This window comes from Anolis sagrei, chromosome 1, assembly GCF_037176765.1.
Source record: "Anolis sagrei isolate rAnoSag1 chromosome 1, rAnoSag1.mat, whole genome shotgun sequence".
Taxonomy (NCBI): Eukaryota; Metazoa; Chordata; class Lepidosauria; order Squamata; family Dactyloidae; genus Anolis; species Anolis sagrei.
The window spans coordinates 177,610,214-177,636,985 of record NC_090021.1 but is presented as its reverse complement, the minus strand read 5'-3'; the positions used below and the strand labels follow the sequence as shown (position 1 = coordinate 177,636,985).

General features: G+C 38.5%; 1 protein-coding gene and 1 pseudogene across 3 annotated transcripts in view; both read right to left on the bottom strand.

Moving 5' to 3' along the window:
• Window positions 1-3,885: 3,885 nt before the first annotated feature.
• Window positions 3,886-4,522, bottom strand: LOC132768499 (cilia- and flagella-associated protein 20 pseudogene; annotated as a pseudogene).
• Window positions 4,523-8,272: 3,750 nt separating this feature from the next.
• The window catches only part of SATB2 (SATB homeobox 2), a 153,605-nt gene continuing 135,105 nt past the window's right edge, over window positions 8,273-26,772 (bottom strand). For 2 of the 3 annotated variants that reach the window (XM_060781127.2, XM_060781117.2), the window contains exon 11: window positions 8,274-11,309. In XM_060781127.2, the coding sequence (XP_060637110.1) occupies window positions 10,854-11,309 (456 nt within the window). In that variant the 3' untranslated portion in view covers window positions 8,274-10,853. Of the gene's footprint in view, window positions 11,310-26,772 lie in introns of all 3 variants that reach the window. The other variant, XM_060781137.2, reaches the window with a different exon arrangement.

Below are 26,772 nucleotides of genomic sequence, written 5' to 3'. Positions count from 1 at the left end.
GGAATCTGATGAAATTTTAAGAATTAACAAGTCAAACAGATCCGTCCAGAATGTTTTAATTTATTCCGTTTTTTATTTGCGAGAGTAGTACAAAACTAATAATGAACGGTAGTTTTTTTTAAGGCAGTATGTTCACAACCATAATTAACAAAAAACAGTTTTATGTTTATTTTTTCCACTTACATTCAATTTATGATGGAAATACATATGTCTGTGAGACTCAAATATGTTTGACAAGAGACAACAGCAGCAGGTAAAAGTATGGTGAAAAAGAAGCATTAATAAAAATATTTCTGCCATAATAGCCTTCCAAATGATCACTTCTGAAGAGCTGTAAGAAGTTCCCATATGTTTTTTTTCCAGAGTACCTTCCTGTACAGTTCCCCCGCCTCTCCAAGAATACTTGGAAAGTGTTTATGGGATCATTCAGATTGCCTCAAGGGAACAAGCATTTCCAATTTTTTTTGTTTTGATTATATCCGTATAGTCACAGGTTTGCATCCATTCCCTTGTCTTGAAATATACTTCCATCCTTAGTGTCTTCCCCATTCAACTTTTCCTGTGTCATCTCATACAAACCCATGCAACATTTCAGAAATGTATTTATTTATTTACCCTAATATATCCCCTGCTTTTCTCTACCTGAAAGGGGACTCAAGGCAGCTTACATAAAGGCATTTATTCAATGCCTTAAAACACATACAATTCCAAAAAAACTAAGATTAAATTAATGTATAGTTGAAGGCTTTCATGGCCAGAATCACTGGGTTCTTGTAGGTTTCAAACAGACCTCACTACCTCTGAGGATGCTTGCCATAGATGAAGGTGAAACGTCAGGAGAAAATGCCTCCAGAACATGGCCATATAGCCTGGAAAAACCTACAACAACCCAAAATTAAATTAGATTAAAATTAAATCATATGAAACATTTTAAAACATTACATTTTAAAATATATTTTAAAACACGTCATCCATAATAATAGTTCAAGTCGTTCCATAGTCATTCCTTATATTCCAGATCTGTTGATTGCACTGCACTATTCTCTGAAGGCTTGATCAGACAGGCAAGTTTTTACCTTTCCTCTGAAGGCTAGGAGGGAGGGGGCTGTTCTAATGTAACTGGGAAGGGTTTCCACAGTCGAGGGGCCACCACTGAGAAGGTCCTGTCTCTCGTTCCCACCAGTCACACCTGCAAAGAAGGCAGTACTGAGAGCAGGGCCTCCCCAGATGATCCTAATCTCCGAAATGGTTCATTTCCACTCAGCTATTTAAGAAATAATAATGAGAGCTTCAGCAATAAAATATTAGGTCAACGTTAGAAACATTCCTCTTTTCCATGTTTGACCACTCTTTGTTTGGTAATATGAGTCCAAGAGAGTAGAAACACAGAGCAAATTAATCAATACATTTCAGTTTGGAAAGTACTAAGTTAATTAAACCAACCTGTGGAGTACGAATAAAAAAGCCTTTGGTAATGCCAGGTACTCCCAGGGAATGCATCTGCATAAGAAAAACATCATATGGATCTCCAAAATAAAATGGATTTATATCAGAACAAAATCTGGGACTTTCAGAGATATTTAGGTACTCTATAAATCCAAGCAGGTATTTCTTTTGACTGCTTGGAAGTTACTAACAGGGTAAATGTCTGTGAGTTTCCTGGTATGATGATGTATTAAACTTTGCAGCACTAGACATTATGGCATCAAAAATGCTCCCTTTGTACTGTATGCATTTCTAAAATTAGAAGCTCTAACTTAAATTGGAATATTTGGGGTTCATCTACAATTAATGCAGTTTTACACCATTTTAGCTGTCATGGCTAAAACAGAGTTGGAATTTTGCAACGCCTTTACTATCCTCTGCCTAAGAATGCTGGTACTTTAACAACTGTAACTCCCATAATTCCATATCACAGTGCCATGGCAGTTGTGTGTGGATGGGCGACACTCTTCCCACCTGCAGAACCAGAGATTACACGGACACATAGATGGAGTAAAAATGGCCACAACAATTTATTAATTACAGGAACACAGGGTTGGCTGCTAGGCATGGGTTCTGGATCAAGATCGATCTGCCCGCTGCTGACCGATACCTGACGAGTCCAACAGGGGGTCCACCGGCACAATACCAGGCCACAAGATGCGGCACCCCTGGTAATCGCTGGATGTTCCCTCCCCGGCCAGTAGGGGAGGGGCAGAACCAGATCCAGGCCCATGCCACATGCCAACTGGAGTTGTGACAAACAGATAATGAACAACAACTGCAACACTAAACAAAAACAGGGTTTGTGGGAGGACAACTCGAAGCAGGTCTGGTACCTGCTAGGCCCTGCGCAGCCTATTTAAGGCTGCTGGGCACAGGGTGCAACCAGCCCTTGGCCAATGCCATGAGCTGGGTGGAGCTGGCCGCTGGTTCGCCAGCTAACCCAGTGGTGGGAAACTTCCCGCCACGCAGGGGCTTCTGGAAAGGGGAAGCCCTGCTACCAACATGGTCAGAGGGAGGGGCACCCTCCACCGCAACAGGCCTTGCCCGGTAAGTCGGACAATGAATTTAGAATGGTCTGAGTGACGACTGGGGACATGAGTCTGCCATCACTTTAAAAAGATAATCAAGCCATCCACATAAAGATCGATATAAAAACTAAACACAAGAGGACTGAATGGAGACTCAACATGGGGCGGGGGGGAGGGGGGCTGCTGGTGAAGGAGGTCAACCACAGGGTGCATCTATACTGTAGAATGAATGCGGTTTGATGCCACATGACTCAATGCTGTGGAATCATTAGAGCTATAGTTTTATAGGGTCTTTAGCCTCCTCTGCCAAAGATTCCCAGTGCCTCACAACTACAAATTCCAGGATTCCATAGCATTGAGCCAGGGTAGTTAACATGGTGTCAAACTGCATTCATTCTACAGTGTAGGTGCACCTGCAGTGTAAGAGGCAGAGGGACGAGAAGGTGATGCTGAACAGGCAGAGTAGGAGCTTTGTAGACACGGAGAGCAAGAGTTTGAGCTACTCTCTTAAGTTGATGATTTTGGGGCTGAGAGGCAGTGAGATGAATGGCTGAGAACCAATCCACTGCACTTTATCTCCTTCAGCAACATGGTTCTGTAGTGCTCTCTCCCACTCATTGGTTAAGTGCACTAGTCACTTTCAAGTTCCTATGGATCTTTTTCCTTCTTTATTCCAACTCAGTGTAATACAGGAGTTAAAAGCAGAGCTCAAAACCATTTATTGGATATATGTGTGTTTGTGTGTGTGTGTGTTGTAAACAGAGCTTGGCCTAGTTTTTTTGGGTTTTTTTCTTTTCAAAGTACGTTTTGGAAATATTTATTTTGTTGCAATTTGCCTCCCATGAGAGTGGTTTAGTGATTTGAGCAGTGGACTAAGACTCTGAAGGCCACAGTTCAAAACCCTTTTTGATTACTGGAAACCCTTTGGGTGACCTTGGTAAACTGTGCTCTCTCAGCCCCAGAGGAAAGAAAAGATAAAAACCCTTGGAAGAAAACCCCGGGATGAGTTTGTCTTAGGGTCACCATAAGTCAGAAATGACTTGACAGCACAACAGACTCCCATTCATTAAAACCAGATCTTTTCTCTTCTTCGTTATAAATAGATCTTGGAAATGTTACCTTGTTCTGTGCAAGCTTCTCTAGTTCTATCTGCTGAACACCAAGCACTACAAGAGTTCTCTGTGTTGAGGTTATGTGATTGTGAACTCTGTATAGGACTGAGCTGGCCATCTATACACTGGAATACTTTCCAAGCAGATGAACTTTCTGTGAGCTTCTCATGTGTTCTCTGTTTTTAAAATTTAAGTTACCCTATGGAAATCAGCTTCTATATTGTGTTAGTTCTCTATTTTTTAAAAAAATGAAACCCTCACACTCTTCCATCCATCTTCTCATTGTGCCTTTCGGGAGGCCTCCTTGGAGTAGTGGCGTAGTGCTTGGCCTTGTTCGGGACTGGAATGTACAGCTTGAACTGCACTGGCAGCTCGTTCTCAGAGTAGAGTCTGTCAGGGAAGTAAATTTTACGGATGCAACCGTTCACGTGGATCTGGACCTGTAGGGTCTCAATGTAGTTAGTCCCATAGGCCTGGTCTGTGAAATCCAACAGGTTGAACTGAATCTGGTTCCAACCATCATCCAGGCACATAGACAGGGTTCGGATGAATGGCTTGACACATGTGTGCTGTGGTAGTTGCTGGTGTGGAAGCACAACCAGACGTTTTTGTCATCCAGCACCAGTACTTCAAAAATAAAGTATTTCTTTAAGTTCTTCAAGCAACCAGGAAGGATTGCTTGATTCCCAATGTCTTCTTAAGATCAGCTGGACACGTAATGTATGTGGTACTGACATTGGTTCCTTCAATCTCCAGCACCAGCAACTTAATATCATTATCTGTAATTCTCTTGATGTGTCCATTCTGCACCTTCTTGTCCTAGATCTGCAGTGGCTTGCTCCCAATAGAGTAGAGGACAAAGAGGAAGCTGTTGTGGTAGGTGTTCTTGAACATCCCTCCCGCCAGATGCGGGGCGAGCAGCTCCACTTGACGAGAGAGGCTCTGCTGCACTCATATTCTCTATTAAACTGAGATGAGTAGGAAAGTAGGGGCGGGGGGAGAGGCATCACCAAAAAACAGGCTAACGTGTGAACAGAAACCATCATGTTAAACTGTCCTGTCTGCTCTAATTCTGCTACTGCCTGATCTGAATGCTTTTCCTGTGGTGACCGATCTATCCATGTTTTATACTGTTTTCCTTACGTAATATGTATTTTGTAGTTCTTCATTTTGAGTTATTCATTTCTGGAAACTTATTAATGTAGTTTATTGTCACAAAGCTAGTTCCAACTCATGGCAGCCCTACAAATTAGATGTTAATACTTGTTATTAGAGCTGTTTGCCTGTTATAAACATTTACAAACTCAAGATTTTGAGTTTCTTGATTGAGTCAATCCAACTGTGATGTGGTTTTGGTCTTTTCAAGTTTATCAAGTTTTATCCACTCTTCTGATGAATCATCTCATGTCCAAAGTACATAGCTTCACTGGGTTGTTGTAGGTTTTTTCGGGCTATATGGCCAGGGTCTAGAGGCATTCCCTCCTGATGTTTCGCCTGCATCTATGGCAAGAGGTAGTGAAGTAGTACATAGCTTCAGTTTGGTCATTTTGACTTTTAGGGTTGATGTCCTTCAGAACTCATTTATGTTTGCCATTTTAGCAGCCCACAGTATTTGTACTAGACCCACCATGGAGTAGTAGTTTCAGTGTTGGACTGGGTCTCCAAGAGACCAGATTTCAAATCCCCACTCAACTATGGAAACTGCCCAAGTGGCCTTGAGAAAGGCCCTCTGAATAAATCTGGTCAAACTTTCTCCCATGATAGGTTCACTTTATAAGTCAGAAACAACTTGAAAACACAGAAACAACCATTGTTGGCACTCGAATTCAGCACCATGTTTCAAATGAATTGATTATCTTCCAGTTAGCACTCATTATTATTATTATTATTATTATTATTATTATTATTATTTTGCTTTCCTGCTTTAACAACCATTTCTAGAATTCATAAATGCAATGCCTTGGACAATCCTAACTTTGGTATTCTGAAACAAAATATAAATTCCTCAAACAAAAACCTGCTATGCCTGTGTTGCAAAAAAGGTACAGTTCAAATGGAAGGCAAGACTACAACAGGAAGAGCCATGATGGGAACCTAGTCATAAAATTGCATGGTGATAAAGTTATAAATTAATCAATTGAATCTACCCGTATTAAATTTAAGTCCCGGTGAATCAAAGCAATGCATCATTTTGTAATGAAGACCGTTTTAGCCAAATTCTCCCTTTTTGGCTTTATTCTTTTATTGTATTTGTTCTAATTTTCTATTTATTTACTTATGAGCTTTCAGCACTTGCATTGTGGGATTTTTTTTTTTGCTTCTTTGAATGTTCTGGGGTACAAAATGGATGTTTACCCCCATTTTGAAGAGAGTATGCTTTATCCCCAAAGCCAAAAAAAAAAACAAATATTAATGATTATCATTTCTGCAAGTTTATTCTCTTGAAACACCCCATCACTTTCTTGGACGGCTGGTGGTTTTTTCCATAAAGCAATTACACTTGAATAGGGAAAGAATGATCTGAAGGCCGGATCTCGCCTCCATCTTCCTTTGGACACTATGCATCTCCATTTTCTTTTCAAGTGATCCACCCAATGGCCGCAAACCAACACACTTAGCTTCTTTCACTCCCAAGGAAAAGAGACAAAATGCAGCCAAAACTGTAACGGGTAGTTATGATGTAACATGTAATCATCAAAGATAGATATTTGAAGCTACAAGGGGGTTGAAAAGGGGAAAAAATGTATCCTTACCCAGAAGTTGTCCAACCCTGTTATAGCTATTTCAGCAAAGCCTAAACTTCTCATGGCCATCCAAAACAATTTTATTAAAATCTGGAAAAACTATTATCTTTTATTTCTACTGAGTTGGATTGACTTTTAGTTGATACAATGACTTAAATATGTAGCAATCATGTTCTAATTGTCTGCATCTTCTCAAGAACTCTCACTCCCAAAATGGCAAGTTATTTGTTAATCACTGAAACTTTAAAGTTATGAAGTATAGTGGTTGGAAGGGATGTTGTATAAGGAGCAGTAGTGGTGCTATGGGATAAACTCTTGTGCTGCTGAACTGCTGACTTGAAGGTTGACTGAACTGCTGAGCTAAAAGTTGGCAGTTCAAATCTGCGAGATGGGGTGAGCTCCCATCTGTCAGCTCCAGTTCCTGCCAACCTAGCAGTTTGAATATATGATGCAAGTGTGAGTAGATAAAGAAAAAGGCAAAGAGACGCTCAGCAAGAAAAAGGCAAAGAGACGCTCCAAGTAATCAGCCAGAAAAAGGCAAAGAGATGTTCTAAGAAATTCTTCCGGTCACACAACCAGGAGGTGACAACGCAGGCTCCTCGGCATGAAAATGGAGAAAAGCATCTCCCAGAGTCAGAGATGAGCCCTGCTTCCAGAAGCCGGAAATGAAAGGAGAAGCCTTTGCCTTTGTTTGTGTTTGTATATCTTCGTTATATATGACTAAAAGCACTTAATGTTTGCCTATTTATGTAAAATGTTGTAATCTGCTCTGAGTCCCTTAGGGGAGAAGGGTGGAATATAAATAAAATGTATTATTATTAGTATTAGTATTGGGTTGTTGTAGGTTTTTTCAGGTTATATGGCCATGGTCTAGAGGCATTCTCTCCTGACGTTTTGCCTGCATTTACGGCAAGCATCCTCAGAGGTAGTGAGGTGACTGAAATTGACATCCTCACTACCTCTGAGGATGCTTGCCATAGATGCAGGTGAAATGTCAGGAGAGAATGCCTCTAGACCATGGTCATATAGCCCAAAAAACCCTACAACAACCCAGTGATTCCGGCCATGAAAGCCTTCGACAATACATTATTATTATTATTATTATTATTATTATTATTATTATTATTTGAAACACAAGATGAGTCCACAGCAGACACTCTGCTGGCTGTTGTATTGGATCACATGTCTGACACTTCCCAAGTGTCAAGGACTGTGTGATGTATCAGTGAATAATGCATACATTAGTTATGCGACCCCCGAGCTGGAACACAGGAATGGAACAATGGACAATGAACCTGGACTACGCTTGGATGATGAGAAGATTGGGTACGGTTGTTTTTTGTAATAATTGTGCATTGTAATTGCTTATTGGTAATTTATGGATAATGTGTTAAGTCAATTGTTATATGTTGTATGGAACCACTGCTGTTTCTACTGTTTTTACTGTTTGTGAACCGCTGTGAGTCGCCTTCGGGCTTGAGATACCGCGGTATATAAGCAAAGTAAGTAAATAAATAAATAATAAATACAGATCCCAGTAAGGTGGCCTTTTGCAGCTGGCAGATGGTAATTTTGTCACTGCCAATTGTGTTTAAGTGCAGGCCAAGGTCTTTAGGCACTGCACCCACTGATAAAGGAAACAGAATGATTTCTGGGTTTTTAACAAGACCTTTTTATATCTAAATATAACTTTTTGACTGTGGCCTCAATTATATTCCTAGAATAAGGAATATTATTGTTGACTGTTTGCGTTTCATATGAGCTCAAGAAGACAGGAAGAAAAGCCGAGCAACCCCTAAAGACGACATCAGAAACTAACTCATTTTCTGAATGTGTTTTATTTCAACAACCAAAAAATTCTAACAGACTAACAATGCACATAAGTTAAAATTTAATTATCACTTAGTGATAACAAAGATCAAGTTGATTTACATGGAAAAAGAACATTTACAATATGTTAATCCTCATTCACATTGTTGATACTGCAATAAACACAATTTTTTTTAAAGTTTTCTCTTACTTCACAAAAAAGGCGGAAAATTGTGCTTTGTTAAGAGGCACTACAAGAAAAGATTCTTTTTCCAAATAGATATTATATGATGAATATTGAATAAATAGACATATATGCATTGTATTTCGCAAAGTTCTGGCAAGACCACAGGCGAAAATGCCCACAGATTCACTTAGAAGAACCACTGCAAAACTGGCAGTGAAAAAACAGAAAAAAAGGCAAGATTCAGCATTGAAAACAAAATACCTACTAAATTTTTGGTCAAAGTGTTTATTTTAAAAAAATAACCAATGCTGATGCCATCTTGACCAATATCACATATATGTAGTCATTTCAGCAAGAGAGTTTCAATAAGGGTTTGGAAAGAGTACCTTGACAAAGAACATAAAGCAATGCCGACTGAATTTTTGATTAAAGCTGCAGCATACTACAGAAGGAAAAGGTGAAGAATTTCAGTCAACATTGTTTCCCAAGATATATGAAATGAATACAGATACACTGTGGATGTCAGTGATTGATTCTGGAAAAGTCCCTTTAAAAATTTCAGAGGTTATTGAGCAGCTACAATTAGCTAGTATTGCAACATGTTGTCTCCCTGTATGTTGTTACGTTCTGAGCAACCGTCTATACAGAGCTTTGTTTCAATGCCTGCCTTTTATACCTTTCAAATATATAAATAGTATTAACAGTTATATATTACAATGCCTGTGCAAGAAACATAAAACAGCTTTCCAGGTGATATTGCATGGTCTCTGTTTGAAGTCACAAAGTACGTGTCAAAAGGAAGCCTGCCAATACATTTAAAAGCCCACAAATCAACCCAGCCACATTAGGAAGTCCAAATATCCTTCGCAGGGTAAGGAAGGGCGGAGGGATATCTTTATGCCCAGTAGGAATATCAATACCGTCTGTGTTACTTGCAAACCTTAGCTTTGAAAACCTGTTGGAGACTATAGTAGATTGCAGCTTTAATGCTTGTACTATTGAAGAGTCAGTCAACATTAGTTCTGCTTTATGTAATGGAATTGCAATGTTAGGTCACTGTGAAAAGGTTTCGGTTTATGACAAGGAATTGCTTGGCTTGCTCTCATTGACGAAAACTTCAGCAAGTTCCAAAAGTACGTTCCCACCAAGTCTGCCTGTACCATGGAAAAGCTGTACCTAGGGAAGCTATTCACCAAAAACATTTCAGACAAAGAAATATAATATTTCTAATGTGACAGGGGAAAAAAACATGGAAGGGAATTTGGCACTGGAGATAACCATCAGACCTTTTAACTGACTAAGAACTAGACACACTTGCCCAGAATAATCGCTGTTGATTCAGTTTTATTCTTTCACTTATAAAAACTTTATTAAACATTAATATCAGACAGACACTAGAGGAGCACAAGAACAAGAAATGTATCTGCACAAGCCCCACTGGAATCAAAGAGAAGTTGCACAGTAACAGTGTCGATGGTTTGCGTCTTCAGAGGAAGAAAAATCGCCACTATTAGCTGTGGCTCAAGGTAAAAGTCCACACACAACTAAATCTCATAAAAGCAACCGTTCATGAAGATCTTATTAACAGAAATGTCTACTGTGCACTGAATTTTCACAGAAATGTCTTTGAAAATCCATCTGTTTGCTACAAAAAAGGATAAAAAAACAAACCATGCCCTGTGACTTTAAATGTGCATTAGTTGTTAAATTTTTTTAAAGTTATTTAGTTTCGGTTTGTTTTAAGGTGCCCTGATTTTGTCTCAAATTTTCTCTCACCTTCTCTTGCATTTTTTTAATTCTTCTTTTTGGCAGTGTGGATTTGGATTTTTAAAATGCATACCTCAAAAATTACCCAACAAGCTGCCAAAGTGGAAGCCATAATAATATTTATTAAAAAATCAGGGATGAACATAGAAAATAAATAGGTATTCCAAAATAGCAACCACACCCTTGAGTAGGCAATCGTTAATCTAAAAGCCAAAGCGACTCGTTGTGAAGTGGTTTTCTTTCTTTTTAATACATAAACAAGACTCATTTTCAACGAGCTCATTTCACAGTCTACACTTTCAGATTGTAAAGTTATGTCCCATGCAAATTTCATAAATGTATAGATTTGATGTGTGTGTGTGTGTGTGCGTATACACACACACACAAGTACACAGATGTCGTTATCATTTCCTTCATTGATTTCATAAGTCTACTTCTTCTGTATCTTGCTAGAGGGTCCTTTTCATAAGTGCAAGGTTTTGCAATGATGAAATCCTACATGTATTACAGTTAACGTTGTTTCAGTCAACATAAAAAGTCTAACATGTAAGTGCCTATCACAAGGGAATGTCTGATTGGGTTATGCAAAATAACTGTTCAATTCGCAAATATTTTATGCATACTGGAAATACCCCCAACACATTTTAAAAGAAGCCAAAAAAAGAGAGAGTAAAAGGTCTTGGATCAATGTATTGCTTTTGCCTGTGATGTTTTCACATTATCTCTGTTCCGTTTCTGATGGAGTTGCCTTGCTTTTTTCAGAATTCTCTTCTTCTGTTTCCACTTTATACATTTCCTCAGAGCCCTCCTCACTGTCAATCTCCTCTGACTCAGTCAGCAGCTCCTCATCTTTGTATTCTGCCACATCCACCACTGTCCCCAAATGCTCTTTTAGCTTCCCATGGTGCTTTACATGGTAACGCTGGTTCTGGAAGAATTTGATGATGGTGTGCTTAGGTAGATCCAATTGGGCAGACAAGGTATGGATGGCCTCCTGGTCTGGATAGAGGCCAACGTCGTGGATGAAACTCTGAAGGATGCCCAAAGCCTCCAAAGAAATCTTAGTGCGGGATCTTGTTTTCTTCGTGCATGTATCTTCTGAAGGTTGAAGTGCAGGCTCTTCTCTGGGAGGAGAGTTTTCCTTGGTTGGCTGGGACTGAGGTCTGTGAAGTACCTGAAAGAATAAAAGGGTGTACACATTTAAGGTAAGTCTAGTGTGATGCAAAATATAAATATGTAATGAGTTCTTTAATCAAACACAAAGGAAGCACTATCACATTTCTCAAATATGGTAGTTTTACTATAGTTTTCACAATTTGCTTTATATTTAACTCCACAGAGCAAGCTGTTTGGGGATTTTAGAGATGATTACACAAAAAAATGTTATGAATGCTACAGTTAGGAAAAGAAGCTTGAATTCATTTTTAAGACAAAGTAAATTTAGGTAGGTCTGTGGACATATACTTGAACTAAGAGAAAAGATGGCCAGAAAACATTGAAACTTCAATGTATTGTCGAAGGCTTTCATTGAAACTTTATTCAGCTATTACATCTGAAGGTACATAAAATGAATTGCTGCCTTGAATTGACAGAAGGACACTGGGAATGAGTATGTCCTAACCTAAGTCTCACACAATGTGACAAGTCAAAATAAATGTTCTTGGCACGCTTGCTGCATCACTTCTAAGCAATGAGATCCAAGTGTGTCCCAGTGTGGTATGCTGGCATCAGCAGAAAAGATTAAGAAGAAAGTGAGAAGTGCAGTCTTTCAATTCCCCAACTTCATTAATCTGCTACCTGGAGAATCTTGCAATACTTGGCACTAAAGCCAAAATTTGCCCTAGTGATCTTTCTGTAAAAATAAATTTACCAAACCCATCTACAAAAAGAAATATTGTAGTTGTTCATTTAAAAATTGAGCTAGAAAATTCACACAGACCAATTTGTAAGTAAATATAACTAGAAGTCATAACACAAAACATTAGGAGTACATATCCATTAAAATAGCAAGTTTTTAAAACCCAACATTAAACAAAAAAATTAAAAACCATGTCAGATTTGTAAGATTAGTTGAAATGTTTACAGATTTAGCCATAGAAGGACTGTAACAGAATGGTATAAAAGCAGTCCAAATCTCCCCTATCTACTAGAGAAAATGCATTCAGTATAAACAATATCCTTTATGCAAAGATACCGAATGGGGGACACATGGCTCGAGAGCAGTACATGTGAAAAATATCTTGGAGTCCTCATGTAGAGCAAGTTAAACATGAGCCAACAATGTCATGTGGTAGCAAAAATGCCAATGGGATTTTGGCCTGCATCAATAGGACCATAGTCAAGGGAAGTCATGCTAACCCTCTATTCCGCCTTGGTTAGACCACACCTGGAATATTGTGTCCAATTCTGGGCACCACAATTGAAGAGACATATTGAGAAGCTGGAATGTGTCAAGATGAGGATGACTAAAATGATCAAGGGTCTGGAGAACAAGCCCTATGAAGAGCGGCTTAAAGAGCTGGGCATGTTTAGCCTGAAGAAGAGAAGGCCGAGAGGAAACATGATAGTCATGTATAAATATGTGAGAGGAAGTAACAGGGAGGAGGGAGCAAGCTTGTTTACTGCTTCCCTGGAGACTAGGACACGGAACAATGGCTTCAAACTACAAGAAAGGAGATTCCATCTGAACATGAGGAAGAACTTCCTGACTGTGAGAGCCGTTAAGCAGTGGAACTCTCTGCCTTGGAGTGTGGTGGAGGCTCCTTCCTTGGAAGTTTTTAAACAGAGGCTGGATGGCCATCTGTCAGGGGTGCAATATTCCTGCTTCTTGGCTGGGGGTTGGACTGGATGGTCCATGAGGTCTCTTCCAACTCTATGATTCTATGATTCTATGTCACAATCTGAAGGTCCAAACACACCATTCACGTGATCCTTCTCCTTCACTGGAGAAGCTCAGTTCATATGAAAAGTTATCTGCATAGTGAAGAAATATGGAGTTGTGTGCTGGTCTTTCAAAATGTTATAGCAGTATCACCATGGCTAAATACATGAACTGTGATAAAGACAATCTAATTTATACAATGTTTCTTATAACCAAAGCACCAGCATTTCAATAGGTATGAACTATTAAGCTCCACTGATATCTGGTCCATACTGTATCCAAGCAACTATTTATTAAGTTGCACATTCACCAGAAAACAATTACAGGTGCGGCATTTCACCGATTTCTATGAGGGAAATGTTTAATATGTGAAACAGTCCCAAAAGCATGGCACTGAAATATTTCTCCTTCTTTGTAAAGCACCATATGCAACAGATGGTGCTATATAAATAAATAATAAAGAAGCATATACACCTTTCTCAAACTATAACTTCTCAGAGAAATTGCGGATAAGAACTGTATCAGATGAGAAAAGAGGAAAAGAGGTAAACATGCAATCTAATATAGCTAAAGACAGGAAAACGGTACCAAGACAAAGTGATAAATCTCTAAATACTTGATATTTACAAAATGGAAGCACAGACATATTTAATTTGAGACAAAAGATTAACAGTTTATCTCAAAATTCTTTAATTACATACATATGTATGCATGCATTGAAAGGCTTTTCATTCAACCTTTTTATATGGCTAGTTTCAATATAACCAAGGGTATAAATGGAAACTGTGTCCGTTGTTTTAGTCTCATCCTCGGTAATTAAACCTTGATTTCTACTTTTTCTGAAAAATGGCTGGCTGGTATAAACTCTATTCTGTTCTAGGAGTCCCAGTGGTGCTGTGGGTTAAGCCCTTATGCCAGCAGGACTGAAGACTGACAGGTCACAGGTTCAAATCCGGGGAGAGCGCGGATGAGCTCCCTCTATCAGCTCTAGCTCCTCATACAGGGACATGAGAGAGGCCTCCCACGAGGATGGAAAAACATCAAAACATCCGGGCGTCCCCTGGGCAATGTCCTTGCAGACGGCCAATTTTCTCACACAAGAAGAGATTTGCAATTTCTCAAGTCACTCCTGATACGACAAAAAACAAAACAAAACAAAACTATATTCTGAATAAAGTTAGGAAAGACTGAGGATAATGCCTAGTTCTGCCCAACTTGGGGTTCATGCTGAGTGCTCCTTCCTTACTTCTTCCCTCCTCTTGTCGTATGTTGGTTTTATTTTAAAACAGAGTTCTCAATTAACTCTGAGTTGGGAAGTTAAATATCAATTAACTGATTGGAAAGATATGTTAAATATAGGTCACATAAACAAAAAACAAAGTATTCTATTGCATCTAGGCTGCATCCTAGAAGAGGGTTGTATAAAGAGGGGTTTTTTTGTCTTATACATATGTATTTAAAATATGTCAGATGTCTTCACTTTTTTCCAAATAAATACTTTTAGGATTGTAACACAAACTTGACTTTCTGAGTGCTTACAGCTCCCTATTTTTACCCTGCCATCCACTCCTTCATTAGCACAAGCAAATCTTCTGTACAGTTTTGACCATCTGGAACTGACTTCCTATTTCTTCCTCAACTCATTTCCCATCTCCTTGCAAATCTGAACTGAAACATGTTTTGTTCCCTAGCCACAGGTCTCAAACATTTCTGCTTCGACAACACATTTCCACTTTCATGTTGGGAAGGCAGTACAGCACCCACATTTCTGAAAAATAAGCTGAAAATCAGGACCATTTTGTTCTTGAAAGATCTACTTTTTGTGGGTATTAATTTTCACTTTTCTGAAGTATTAGCCCATTCAGATAGGAAACATACAGATACCTAATATGATGAAAGTTGACTTTAAAAAGATAAGTGACTCCTATTAAATCACACAACATTGCAATATGTTTTGAAGGCCACAATGAAATCCAGCTGGGAACCATGTGTAAAAAATAAAGAGTACATGCCTGCAGGGAAGGAAGTATGATATGGAATGATTACGTTTAGGAAAATATATAATGTAGTATATCATTATGGGAATGATCTGTATTACTTTTAATAAGCTAAGGCAGTGGTTTCAAGCTATATTCTAGGAAGCCCTGTAGTTCCTGAAAAAATTATCAGAACTTCCTCGGTGAGAAGGTCAATCAATGGCAAACTAGCTGGTTTGGGATTTAACTTGCCCCCACCATGACTGATTTTACCAGTAACTTCCAAAGTGTTTTGTAATGTCTCCCTCCCCACCTATTTTTTTTAAAAAGGGGACTCCGGTGCCTTTAAATGTGACCTGACATAAGAGTCTAAATCCAATTGTTAGTTCAAATTGAGTTGATTCTTTGAGCGAAAAAAATTTACAGAAGTGATTCAGTGTACCTACTCCAAGTAGAACTAGACATTCGGTTTAGGAATGGAAGTTAAACATATGAAAATTTCCATAATCCTTTTGTCTTCTTGTAAATAAAGAAAACGTATGTCAGGCTAGTATTAGAGGTACAGTTAACAAAAGGGATAGCAACCCTCTCTTCCTACGTGCCAGGCTATGTGCACATAGTTCATAAAGGGTAAATGGCACAGCTTAATAGTTCAAGTTAGCACTGAGTACCAATTGAACAGAATATGCCCCATTTTTTGTTTCTATAGAGTCTAACTCTCACATCTGCTTTCCACATCAGAGGTATAAATGCTCCACAACAGAAAGATAGATGGCGAAGGAATACAAGAAGTTTGTAAATGTACTGTGCTCTGTATGGATATAATTTTGAAATGAAGATTATTTTTTTAGAAGTAGTGGGAGTTGCTACTCTATCTTGTAGGTAATGGAAGAGCAAAGTACAGCCTATGAGCCACATTTTGACTTTGTGGCCCCTAAGTGTGGCCTTTTAGCTCCTAGATCGTTCCCTCTGTTTAATTTTGTTCATAATTTTTTCACCTCTGAAGTGCCTCAGTTCTCCCAAAAACAGCTTGAGAAGCAACTGTTTGCACACCTAACCCTGCTGCCACCATCTCTCCAAAAGAGATCTCAAAAGAGGGCAAATATTGACCACCACTTTGGGCCTGCTGAAATGTATTGCTGTGAGCTGCCAAGAGAGCCCTGGAAGGGGAAAAAAAGTCCCTACTGTTTGCCATCTCTACTCACAAGTGGTATGAAGCAGAAACTGAGCTCTAGGTGAAGAGATTACTTTTTCCTCATCTCTACATATAATGCTTATGACCTTTGGTCCTATGTTCATTTTCCCATTACCTACAGTTTGTATTTTATGTTAATTCTGTAGAATGAGAAGGTGTTTTTTAATGCAAAGACTGAGTGACAGAAGCTAATTAAAATATTACATTCAACAAGAAGGTACTAGATTGTTTTTGGTACTGTTCCATTATCCAGGAGGCCACAAGGGGACACTAAAGAAAGAAGGATAGTTCATTTTATGGGGGTGGAGGGTGGGTTGAAGGAGGAAAACCATTTCTCCCTGTTTTCCTGTCATTGCTCCTATCCACGTCCCCATCTTGAAAACAATCTCGTTTATGATATGAGAAGGGGGGGGGGATAACCAGCGAAAATGGAGAAAATAGTTTTCCTCCTTCAACCCCCCCCCCCCTTCCATAAAATGGATTATCCTTCTCCTTGTGCCCCCCCCCCCCAGCCTGGATAATGGAACAATATATTTTTTTCTTTAATTCATCAAGTTGACCAAAGTTTGAATTATACTCCAGAACAAAATTATTAATTAATCAAACAGAGGACCTTGCTGAAGAGTCAACAAATCTCTTTTTTTAGTCTCTCACGGTTAGAGAACGACAATGCTTCTATTACAATATTCAGATTACATACCCAAGAGTCTCTCTAGTGGCATATATTGAGTGAAGAGTTTGTGGGATTCAGTCTCAGTAACAAATCCTGCCTCACAAAATAATAAAGGACCCATATTACTGAAAGCAGACCTCTCTTTCTAAAACATAGAAGAGATCCTTGGAAAAAGCTAGGAATATTGAAATAAAGCCCAGAAGAAGCAAATAAATACTTTAAGAAAATAATGTTGGATCATTTCCTCCTCTACTTTACAAAGCAGTTTTTGAATTAAATCCAATTGCTAGTCTCAAGTGCATCAGCTACACTCAATGAACTGCTCAATGAAAAATCCAACACTTACATAACACTATTCTATGTAGGACAAGCACCTTCATTTGGAACACAGACGAGGCTATATATCTTCCGTATTTATAGTGAGAATTGTTACATTATAACATCTTGAGCCACTTTTCTGGGACCTACTTTGCCCCCACTATCAAAGCTATTTTGATGACGGTGACCTAGTTTGGGTATGCCCTCTCCTAGTGACTTTTAGGCTTTTTTTTAAAGGTTAGCAGTTGCTGTCATTTGACATAGGGTTCTTATGGATTGTTCTATGGAGATGTGGAACAACTAACAACTAACATACGAGTCATTTGTGCTCAATAGTTTCTCAAGTAAGCAACTGTTCATATCCATTAATGATTAACACCTAATTCATATGTCTCAGATACATAGAGAATGAGCTCTGCCACACCACCTTTCACATGCTGCACTCTCTAAACCAACACTGATGTTGAAGGAGGATCCTATGTACTTTTTAAAAAAAAAACAGATGCTTGAGGATACTACATAAACATACCCAGAGAGAATTGCAGTTGAGTTTATTCAGGATCTCCCATTTTTTGTAAATATGAAAATAGCAGCAACAGCAACACTAACAACCACTTGGTAAACAAACTGCAATTTTCAACACAATCATGATCTAGGCGTTCTGTTGGCATGACTGTTAATTAGATAGAATGGTTTGCCAAGGACCTTTTCTGGCTGCTAGAAATGTCTACGGGAGAAACTGCAGAAGTTCCAATTTGCATCTTTACCTGTTCTTCCTTTCAAAATAGTGACTAAGACTTTACTTTGCCCCATAAAATGTATTTTTCCCATCAACTAAACACTGCAATATTACATTAGGACCTAAACAAAAGTATTTTCTTGGAGTTCGTTTGAAGCTGTTTGGATTTTGCACCTTGATGCCATCAAATAAAACTGCCTTAAATGCTGTTATTTAGCTCCATCACTTTTCTCCGACTATATAGTATCCTAAGGTTACAAGCTCAGGAAAATTCAAACTGTTATTAAAAAACAAACAAAAACCTATGAAATGATGACAAATTACAGACTACAGGTGTTAGATTACATTTTGACTTCAGGCAGGTTTAATATACTTTGGCTTCCTTTTACAATTGCTTGCAGCATGTACTGTTATAGACAAGGGAGTTTAGAAGGGGGAAAAAGACTACTCAATAAATGAAGACCATGTCAAAAGAAATCAATATGACCGTGCAAAATGGTAGGAAGTCTGACATGGATATATATATGTTCACTTTCATCTAGCTTCCTTTAATATTGTAACCAAAATGCTACTGGCATTTCTCGTGTATTGCCTTTTTTTAAAAAGGGTTTAATAATTGCTTCACAAAGTAAATGCTAGTATCACAGATAATTGAACAACCAAGGTGAAATAGACAACACATTTTCATCAGGGCAGAATATATCTTTGGGGCTTATTTATTTAAAATGAGCTCAACCTTAAAATGGTCCTAAATATTCTCTGAAGTTTCAATGAGAATTTTGAAAGAAACAACAGTGATGCTATTCACTGGTAAGTTACTTTTCACATCTTAATGTTTCCCAGGCACTGGATTGAATTTGAAAGAATGCTAGAAATAAAATGTAAAGATGAAGAGATAGAAGAAGGAAGACCACAGTGACAAAGGCACACATTAGATACAGATAAATACCAAATTCATCAAAACAGTCTCTAGTTCAGCAAAGATCTTTGTTGTTGATTTTACAGAGTCAATGTCAGTCAGAACTTAAAACATTCCTTGCCTTATAATAAACTATGGAGAAAAATCCAAGCAGCTTCCAAATGTTTGTTGTGCACCACACTACATCACAGTAGACAATACAACACTGAGGTAAAGTTTAAAATGAACTCAGACTTACTAGGGAAGCAAGGGACAATAAAAAGGGGTTCGGATGCAGCTGAGTCAAAAGTATGACCAAGGAAAAGATGTGGTGCTGCTCAGTACAGATGATAAACTGCTAACAGAATACAACAAAAGGGCAGGACTCCTCATCATCTATTTTACTTCAGCCCCCCCCCCCCCAACAAAAACTGTGTGCATCCACACATCAGTAGAGTAAGGAATCCAAACAGCAAATTAATATTGATAAGGAGATATTCAGGAATCACTTGGTTAAGATCTGCAGGGCTAGATAAACTGCAGGAATCATAATTAATTGATGCACTTCAAACTGCAGGAGAGTCTCAAGCAGACTACTGCAAACTTCTGTCCTGAGTCTGTTTCTCCTCACATTATTATCAATTACTTAGGTGACGAGGAAGAAAAATCCTTCCACAACTTTGCAGAGGACACAGAACTGGGAGAAACAACTAACACATTGGAAGATAGAAAGATAATTCAAAAGAACTTTGACAAACTAGAAAACTGAACGGAATAAAAGGAAAGAAATTCAACAGACAAATGCCAAATTCTACATTTAGGTTAAGTTCCTTGTTTTTCATTCAAGGAATGTTAAGTATTTATCTGATTTTTGAATTTCTATCTGACAGCAAATAAGCAGTGTCAATGAACTGTCTGTCTCTTTCAATCCCTTCTCTGAAATAGGATTGACATAGTAGATTCTCAACTTTTACAAAGTATGCAATTATAACTCAGGGATACAAAGTACAATATCTATCAGAATATACATATCATATATATCAGGGGTCCTCAAACTAAGGCCTGGGGGCCAGATGCGGCCCTCCAAGGTCATTTACCCGGCCCTTGCTCAGGGTCAACCTAAGTCTGAAATGACATGAAAGTACACAACAACAACAAAAATCCTATCTCATCAGCCAAAAGTGGGCCCACACTTCTCATTTAAATACTAATAAGTTTATATTTGTTAACATTGTTCTTCATTTTAATTATTGTATTGTTTTAAAGTGTCTTTTGCACTACAAATAAGATATGTGCAGTGTGCGTAGGAATTCATGTTTTCTTCAAATTATAATCTGGCCCTTCAACAGTTTGAGGCACTGTGACCTGGCCCTCTGTTTAAAAGGTTTGAGGACCCCTGATATATATGATATGAAGAAATGTGTAAAAAACCGTTTTGCACAAAAAAAGTTTTGTATATGTAAATGAATGATATTTGTATAAATCCAACAAAAGAAACAGACTCAAACCCAGAACCTCAACCAATGGCTGATACCAAATGAGAGACTCCACCCTGGGCAGACGGAAGACTCGGCGACCTGGAAGGCGCTGAACAGACTGCACTCTGGCACCACGAGATGCAGAGCCAATCTTAAGAAATGGGGCTACAAAGTGGAATCCACAACATGCGAGTGTGGAGAAGAGCAAACCACTGACCACCTGCTGCAATGCAACCTGAGCCCTGCTACATGCACAATGGAGGACCTCCTTGCAGCAACACCAGAGGCACTCCAGGTGGCCAGATACTGGTCAAAGGACATTTAATTAACTACCAAGTTTGCAAACTTTGTGGGTTTTTAAAATCTGTTTGTTTGTTTTGTTCTGTTAGAAATGTAATACAATGATCTGGTTGCCCCTGACACGATAAATAAATAAATAAATAAACAAAAGAAAAAAGGGGGGAAGGGACACTGTTCAGGACACTCCCACTCCTGAACACAAAAATATCACAATATTTTGACAAGCCTAATGAGAAATAAATGCTTATGAGAATAGAAATCAGAAAGCTTACCCCCTCCACACACACAAACACAAACACATCCACTCATGCAAGGTCAGAATAACTGTAGCCATACAACACTAATGCTTCTCCTATATACAAGTCCTTCTTAGTTCCTAATCAAACCACCTTCTGCTACTCCTGACACTTTCTGACTTGATCTTCAATGGCCAGAGCAATGTTTCTGGCAGCCATATTTAAACCTCAAGCATCATGATAAAAAGAGTTAAAGTTATAGAATTTCAAGGCATAGAAGCATTGAAGTTTAACAGCAGGGTTAGCAATAGTTACAGTCATTGAGGATTTGAGCTTTATGCATATTTTCCTCATCTCCAGACCCCAATGAGAGTTCCAATGTCTCCCAACAACCTACATTCATATGTATATAAGTACTCCCACTTGAGTGCTGACAGGAGAGAGGGAACATCTAATGTATTGATTGAGCAGGTACTATCCAAAAGACACTCAGTGCACATATGCACACATATGGTTCTGTTCTCCAGTGGGTCAGCTAACTAAGGAGACTGCCATCACGTATTTTGAGCAGCAACACATTGCAATCTGAATGTTAAGAACATGTCAATTCTTTGTGGCAGATGAGTTAGTTGCAGAAAAGAGCGTAGATCTCTCTAACAGATGAGCAAGAAGTTTGCATTTATTCTACCACAAAGTGATCAGCCAGAAAGGCCATGAGCTGAGCATATGTTCTTTTCATTCGTGCTACATAGGGATGTGCAAATCTGTCAAAGCTGAATTTCACTCAGGTTCTCAATTTTCCACTTCTAAATTTGTTCTAGCCCTGTTCTGCATCAGATTATAAATTTGATTGTTTAAAAGAATCTATCTATCTATCTATCTATCTATCTATCTATCTATCTATCTGACATGCATTTTTGTGAGTATTGCTTTCAAATATATACATTAACATCATTTTGTAACTGCATGTAAAACTTCAAAAAATAAGCAAATGTCTAATTGACCATCTATTTGATTTTTTTATTTGTGGTTAGATTTAGAGGAGTGGATTTGATAATTTTGTATTTAAATGAAAACTCAAAAAATGCCTTGTGCTGTTTTTCTGTTAAACTTCACTACAATAAGATATTATTTGGAGGAGGGGGGGGAGAGTAAGGTTTTATGGACATGTTTCTAGATTTTATAGACTCTGCCAAGATACCAATCTTAATGTGCTACTTGTTGCATTTCCGCTACCTTGGCAGCTACCTCTCCATCAAGGTCAACGTTGCAACCGAAATACAACACCGCCTGAGCTCTGCGAGTGCAGCATTTTTCTGAATGAAGCAGAGAGATTTGAGGACCGGGACATCTGTAGGGATACCAAGGTGCTTGTTTATAAAGCTACTGTCCTTCCAACCCTGCTATATGCCTGCGAAATGTGGGCTGTCTACAGATGTCACGTGCAACTCCTATAACGATTCCAACAGCACTGCCTCTGGAAAATCCTGCAAATCTCTTGGGAAGACAGCCGGACAAATATCAGCATGCTGGAAGAAGCAAAGAACACCAGCATTGAAGCGATAGTCCGTCATCAACTCCGCTGGACCGGCCACGTTGTCCGGATGCCCAACCACTGTCTCCCAAAGCAGTTGCTCTTCTCTGAACTCAAAAATGGAAAATGGAATGTTGGTGGGCAGGAAAAGAGATTGAAAGATGGGCTCAAAGCCAACCTTAAAAACTCTGGCATAGACACTGAGAACTGGGAAGCCCTCGCCCTTGCACGCTCCAGCTGGAGGTCAGCTGTGAACAGCAGTGCTGTAGAATTTGAATGGAGGGCGAAAGAGAGAAATGTGCCAAGAGGAAGGCGCATCAAGCCAACCCCGATCAGGACCACCTTCCACTTGGAAACTGATGTCCTCACTGTGGGAGAAGATGCAGATCAAGAATAGGGCGCCACAGTCACCTACGAACCCACCGCCAGTACACTGATCCTGGAAGACAATCCTACTCGGACAACGAGGGATCGCCTAAGTAAGTAAGTTTAATCAAAAATCAGAAATATTAAGAAATGGGATAAATGTACAGTTTTTATACAATTAGAACTCAAATCATGATTAAAATAGCACTGTTAATTCTATTTGAACAAGCAGGAATCAGCAAAATAAGTGTGATTGACAGGTGCCATGATACTGGATCAATACATTTTCTCTCCCCCCTTTATTTTTTTTCTTACTTCCAGTCATATCCACAATAGCATGGAATCTATCTTAGTATGGAAACATATTAATTTAAATTAGAATTTTCTTGGTTAAATTAAAAGCAATTGAATTTTCCTTAGCTATCAAACCACTTACCCTCTGTTTTCCAGAGAAGCCCGCATTAGAACAAGTGCTATTAATGCAAATATCTTTCTTCTCTTCACCCTTCATGTTGAAAGGGGTGGAATTGAGACTGATTGCATATTTATTTCTTACAAATTTCTCCATGCAACCTCCCTACACAAGTAAGCAGATGTTTTAATGTTAGTCAGGGTCAGGAATTGCCCTTGTGGCTTCCTGTCTGCCTTTGTAGATTATCTAGATATCAAGTTATGCAGGCCCCTAACATTAGAAAAGTTAAGTACAATACGTAAAGCACTAGGCAAAGACCTTTTCGGTGGGCGCATGCTTGTTTTGTACTTCATGAACAGCTAGATCTAAACAGAATTTATACTGGCTCTTGAAGAAAGACTTTTTTAATGAACCAAACACTTCTTTGTCTACACGCAGTCACTTTCTGCCTCCTGTTATCAACCACTTTCCCATTATGCCTTGTCTGGAACCCACAAGCAACTATATACATTCACGAGTCTGCCATCTTTTCCATTCCTCTATTTGCAAAGCTTGTTTTTTATTGACACTGGCAATTTGATGGAAAATAAGAACATACACATATTCTCATGTGGGTGCATCTCTTTACCTCAGATATACAGCACAATCTAAAATACTGTAATCTAATTAGGTTTTCAAATTATAACAAAGAAACCAGTTCTAATGGGCTCAAGTCTTTATTTCAGTGATAAATGCCAATTTGGTAGATGATTAAAAATCCACAGATAAGCTATAGAGTTGTTGTTGAAATTATCACCAGATTTATTTTGGGCTTATTTTACATATCACAAATAGCACCGGTCAAAGTGATGCACTGTTAAGTAAAAGGCGTCATGATATGCAGCAGAATAAAGCACAAGACCTTGGAGTTGAAGTCCCTCATTTAGTAGGTTCTCCCTACAATGGAACAGATTAAGGAGCACCAAAATTCAAAAGGATGCAGAACACCTCCTTGCCTTAAAAAACTCTCCACCAAAATAAAATTACAACAAAGTCATGTTCCAAAATGTCAACTGGTTACACTTAGTCTTCTAATGAGATCTATGATTTTATACATTTCACTAGCTAATTATACATGAAGTCTCTGGGGAGATCTCAGCAGACTTTCTGACTTTGTTCCCACTTTTTAAAAATTCTCCAGAGAAACCTCCTGTGAAACAGGCTACTGTGTTACAGACAGACATTGATTTTCTTTTTATTATGTTGGGGAGTTTTGTAGGTGAACCCTATTTCTCCAGAGAAGACTATCAAGTGTCTCAAAATAAGATCTTTGAGTTCCTGCACAGATATTTCAGATCTTATGAAACATAAACTTGTTCTCTGGCATTAATTGAAGTGATGTTTTTACTCTGTGCTTGTTAAGGTTTTGTTGTAGTTTTACTTTAAATTGGTTTCCATATTATACCTTCAAGCAGAGTCATTTTGTTTTACATTGTGTTAGATCTAACAGCAGCAGGGTCCTCATCCCTTCCCATGTCAAGTTCCACTGAAGACAATCCTCTAACTAAAAGTTATTTGTATTGGTCATCTGATTTTGGAAGTCTATTTGCACAGCTTTCTCAAGCTCCTCATTTACTTGTAAAAATATGAGCTACTACAGAGTGCTTACAATCTTAATCTTCTGCAAATTTTGTAAATATTATAGAGGTAAACTGTCTCACTACCCCCAACTGGAACCTGCAAGACCCCTTGTCTTCCAAATATCAGCCAGGATAAATTAAAATCTGTGGACATGTTGACTTGCACCTGATTTTTCATTCATTGATATATTCCATTTTCTCTGCAAGCTACAAATATGATAATCTTTGCACCAATAACCATTTATAACTACTTTTTGAACGTTTATCTGATTTGTTTCTGGTTTGTCAAGAAACTGGCTGTATTTACAGTAGTTAGTATGCTGTTATAAACGTACTTCAAAAACATTTTCATCCTTTTCTTGGAATAATACAGATAACCACTCTTGTACCCATCTTAAATGTAAGATGCTTTATATATCAACAAACTCAGTTGCTGATAAACTGAGACTGTTCCCCAAATCAAAGAGATAGCCTTCTTGGATTATTTCTATTACGAGAACTCTTGGTAATCTGAATACTATTCAAAATGATTCCCATACCCTGCCTATTTCATAGACTCATAGAGTTGGAAGAGACCTCGTGGGCCATCCAGTCCAACCCCCTGCCAAGAAGCAGGAAAATCACATTCAAAGCACCCTCAACAGATGGCCATCCAGCCTCTGCTTAAAAGCGTCCAAAGAAGGAGCTGGACACTCTTAACTGCTAATAGGCTTCTTACACATCTTCTGCAGTTTTAGCAATCTCTTTCGCATTTAGTGATACAAATTCTCTCATTCTCTTGATGGCTATACTTCTTATAATATGGCTTAATTCTTCTTTTTCTCATACTCATATGCTAATATAAGATCAGATTGCCTCTTTCTGACTCCTGCTTTATTGCTAGTCACCACTCTGATAATTTGCAGCATAGTTTTGTCACCCTCACTATTTCCTGGGATAAGGATTAACATTGAATGGATCAAATGACAATTTAGACACACACAACCAACATTTTAAGCATGTTCTAAAAAGTGACCTCCAGTCAAAATGGAAGATGGCATACCTCACTTAACAAAGGCTATGACAAAGAAGCTCCTTTTCATAAAGTCTTTTAATGTCTGCCTTTTCCTTTCTGTCCCGTGTCTAGCTGCAAGAGGTTTTTTTAAAGCAACATCAGCATTGGAAGAATGGTGAAAAGAGCTTTTGATATCAGTTTGCAGCAGATGTCTGCAGTAATTTGAGCTGGAAAAACCAGATTCTACTCTAAATGCTGTGTGTGCTTACATACAATAGACAAGGTAAACAGGGAAGAGCTTCCAAAACTGGCCACATGTAGATGGCAAACCAAAGCAAGGAGGGATAGTGTATAAGCCTGCCTTAACAACTACCCACAGTATAATAAAAACAAGCAAACAGATTTATAATTTGGGTCACTAAAAAGAAAATCATAAGAAAAGAGGAAGTTAGTGTCAGAAAATATTTTCCCTGGATACGCTTTGGAAAATCCTTCAAAGTGATCTCTAGAAGATTCAGAATTATTTTGTTTACTTATTCAAGCCTTCCTTGACTTGTTTGTTTCATTTCACATCACTAATATTAAAAAAACCCTAATATAGTAAAGATCTCTAAAATGTGCTAGTAAAATGAATAATTTTTTAGTTTTGATCACAGAGAAGTGAAACCTGAGCAAATTTCACCCTTACTGAAAATCTCTTCTCTATTAGGTTCTTCCCACTAAGAACGTGGAACAGTGACATAAAAGAATTCGACTCTGACAACAGAACACATCCATTCCAAAGCCATACAGCGAAGCAGAGTAGTTGTTATTGTAGGCCATAAAATCATGAACTACTAACTAATGAGGTCAATCTTGATCTTCTGCTTAATAGATACCGGTATTGGTGGCAGATCAATCTCTTTGTCTACATCTGGCAGTCTTGTTCCCGCTTATCTCCTTAGGACAGTGCTATTTAAGCTATCTGCTTTAGAAGACTGGCACTGTTTGTTCCTAATGTGCCAGGAACTAGAACCAT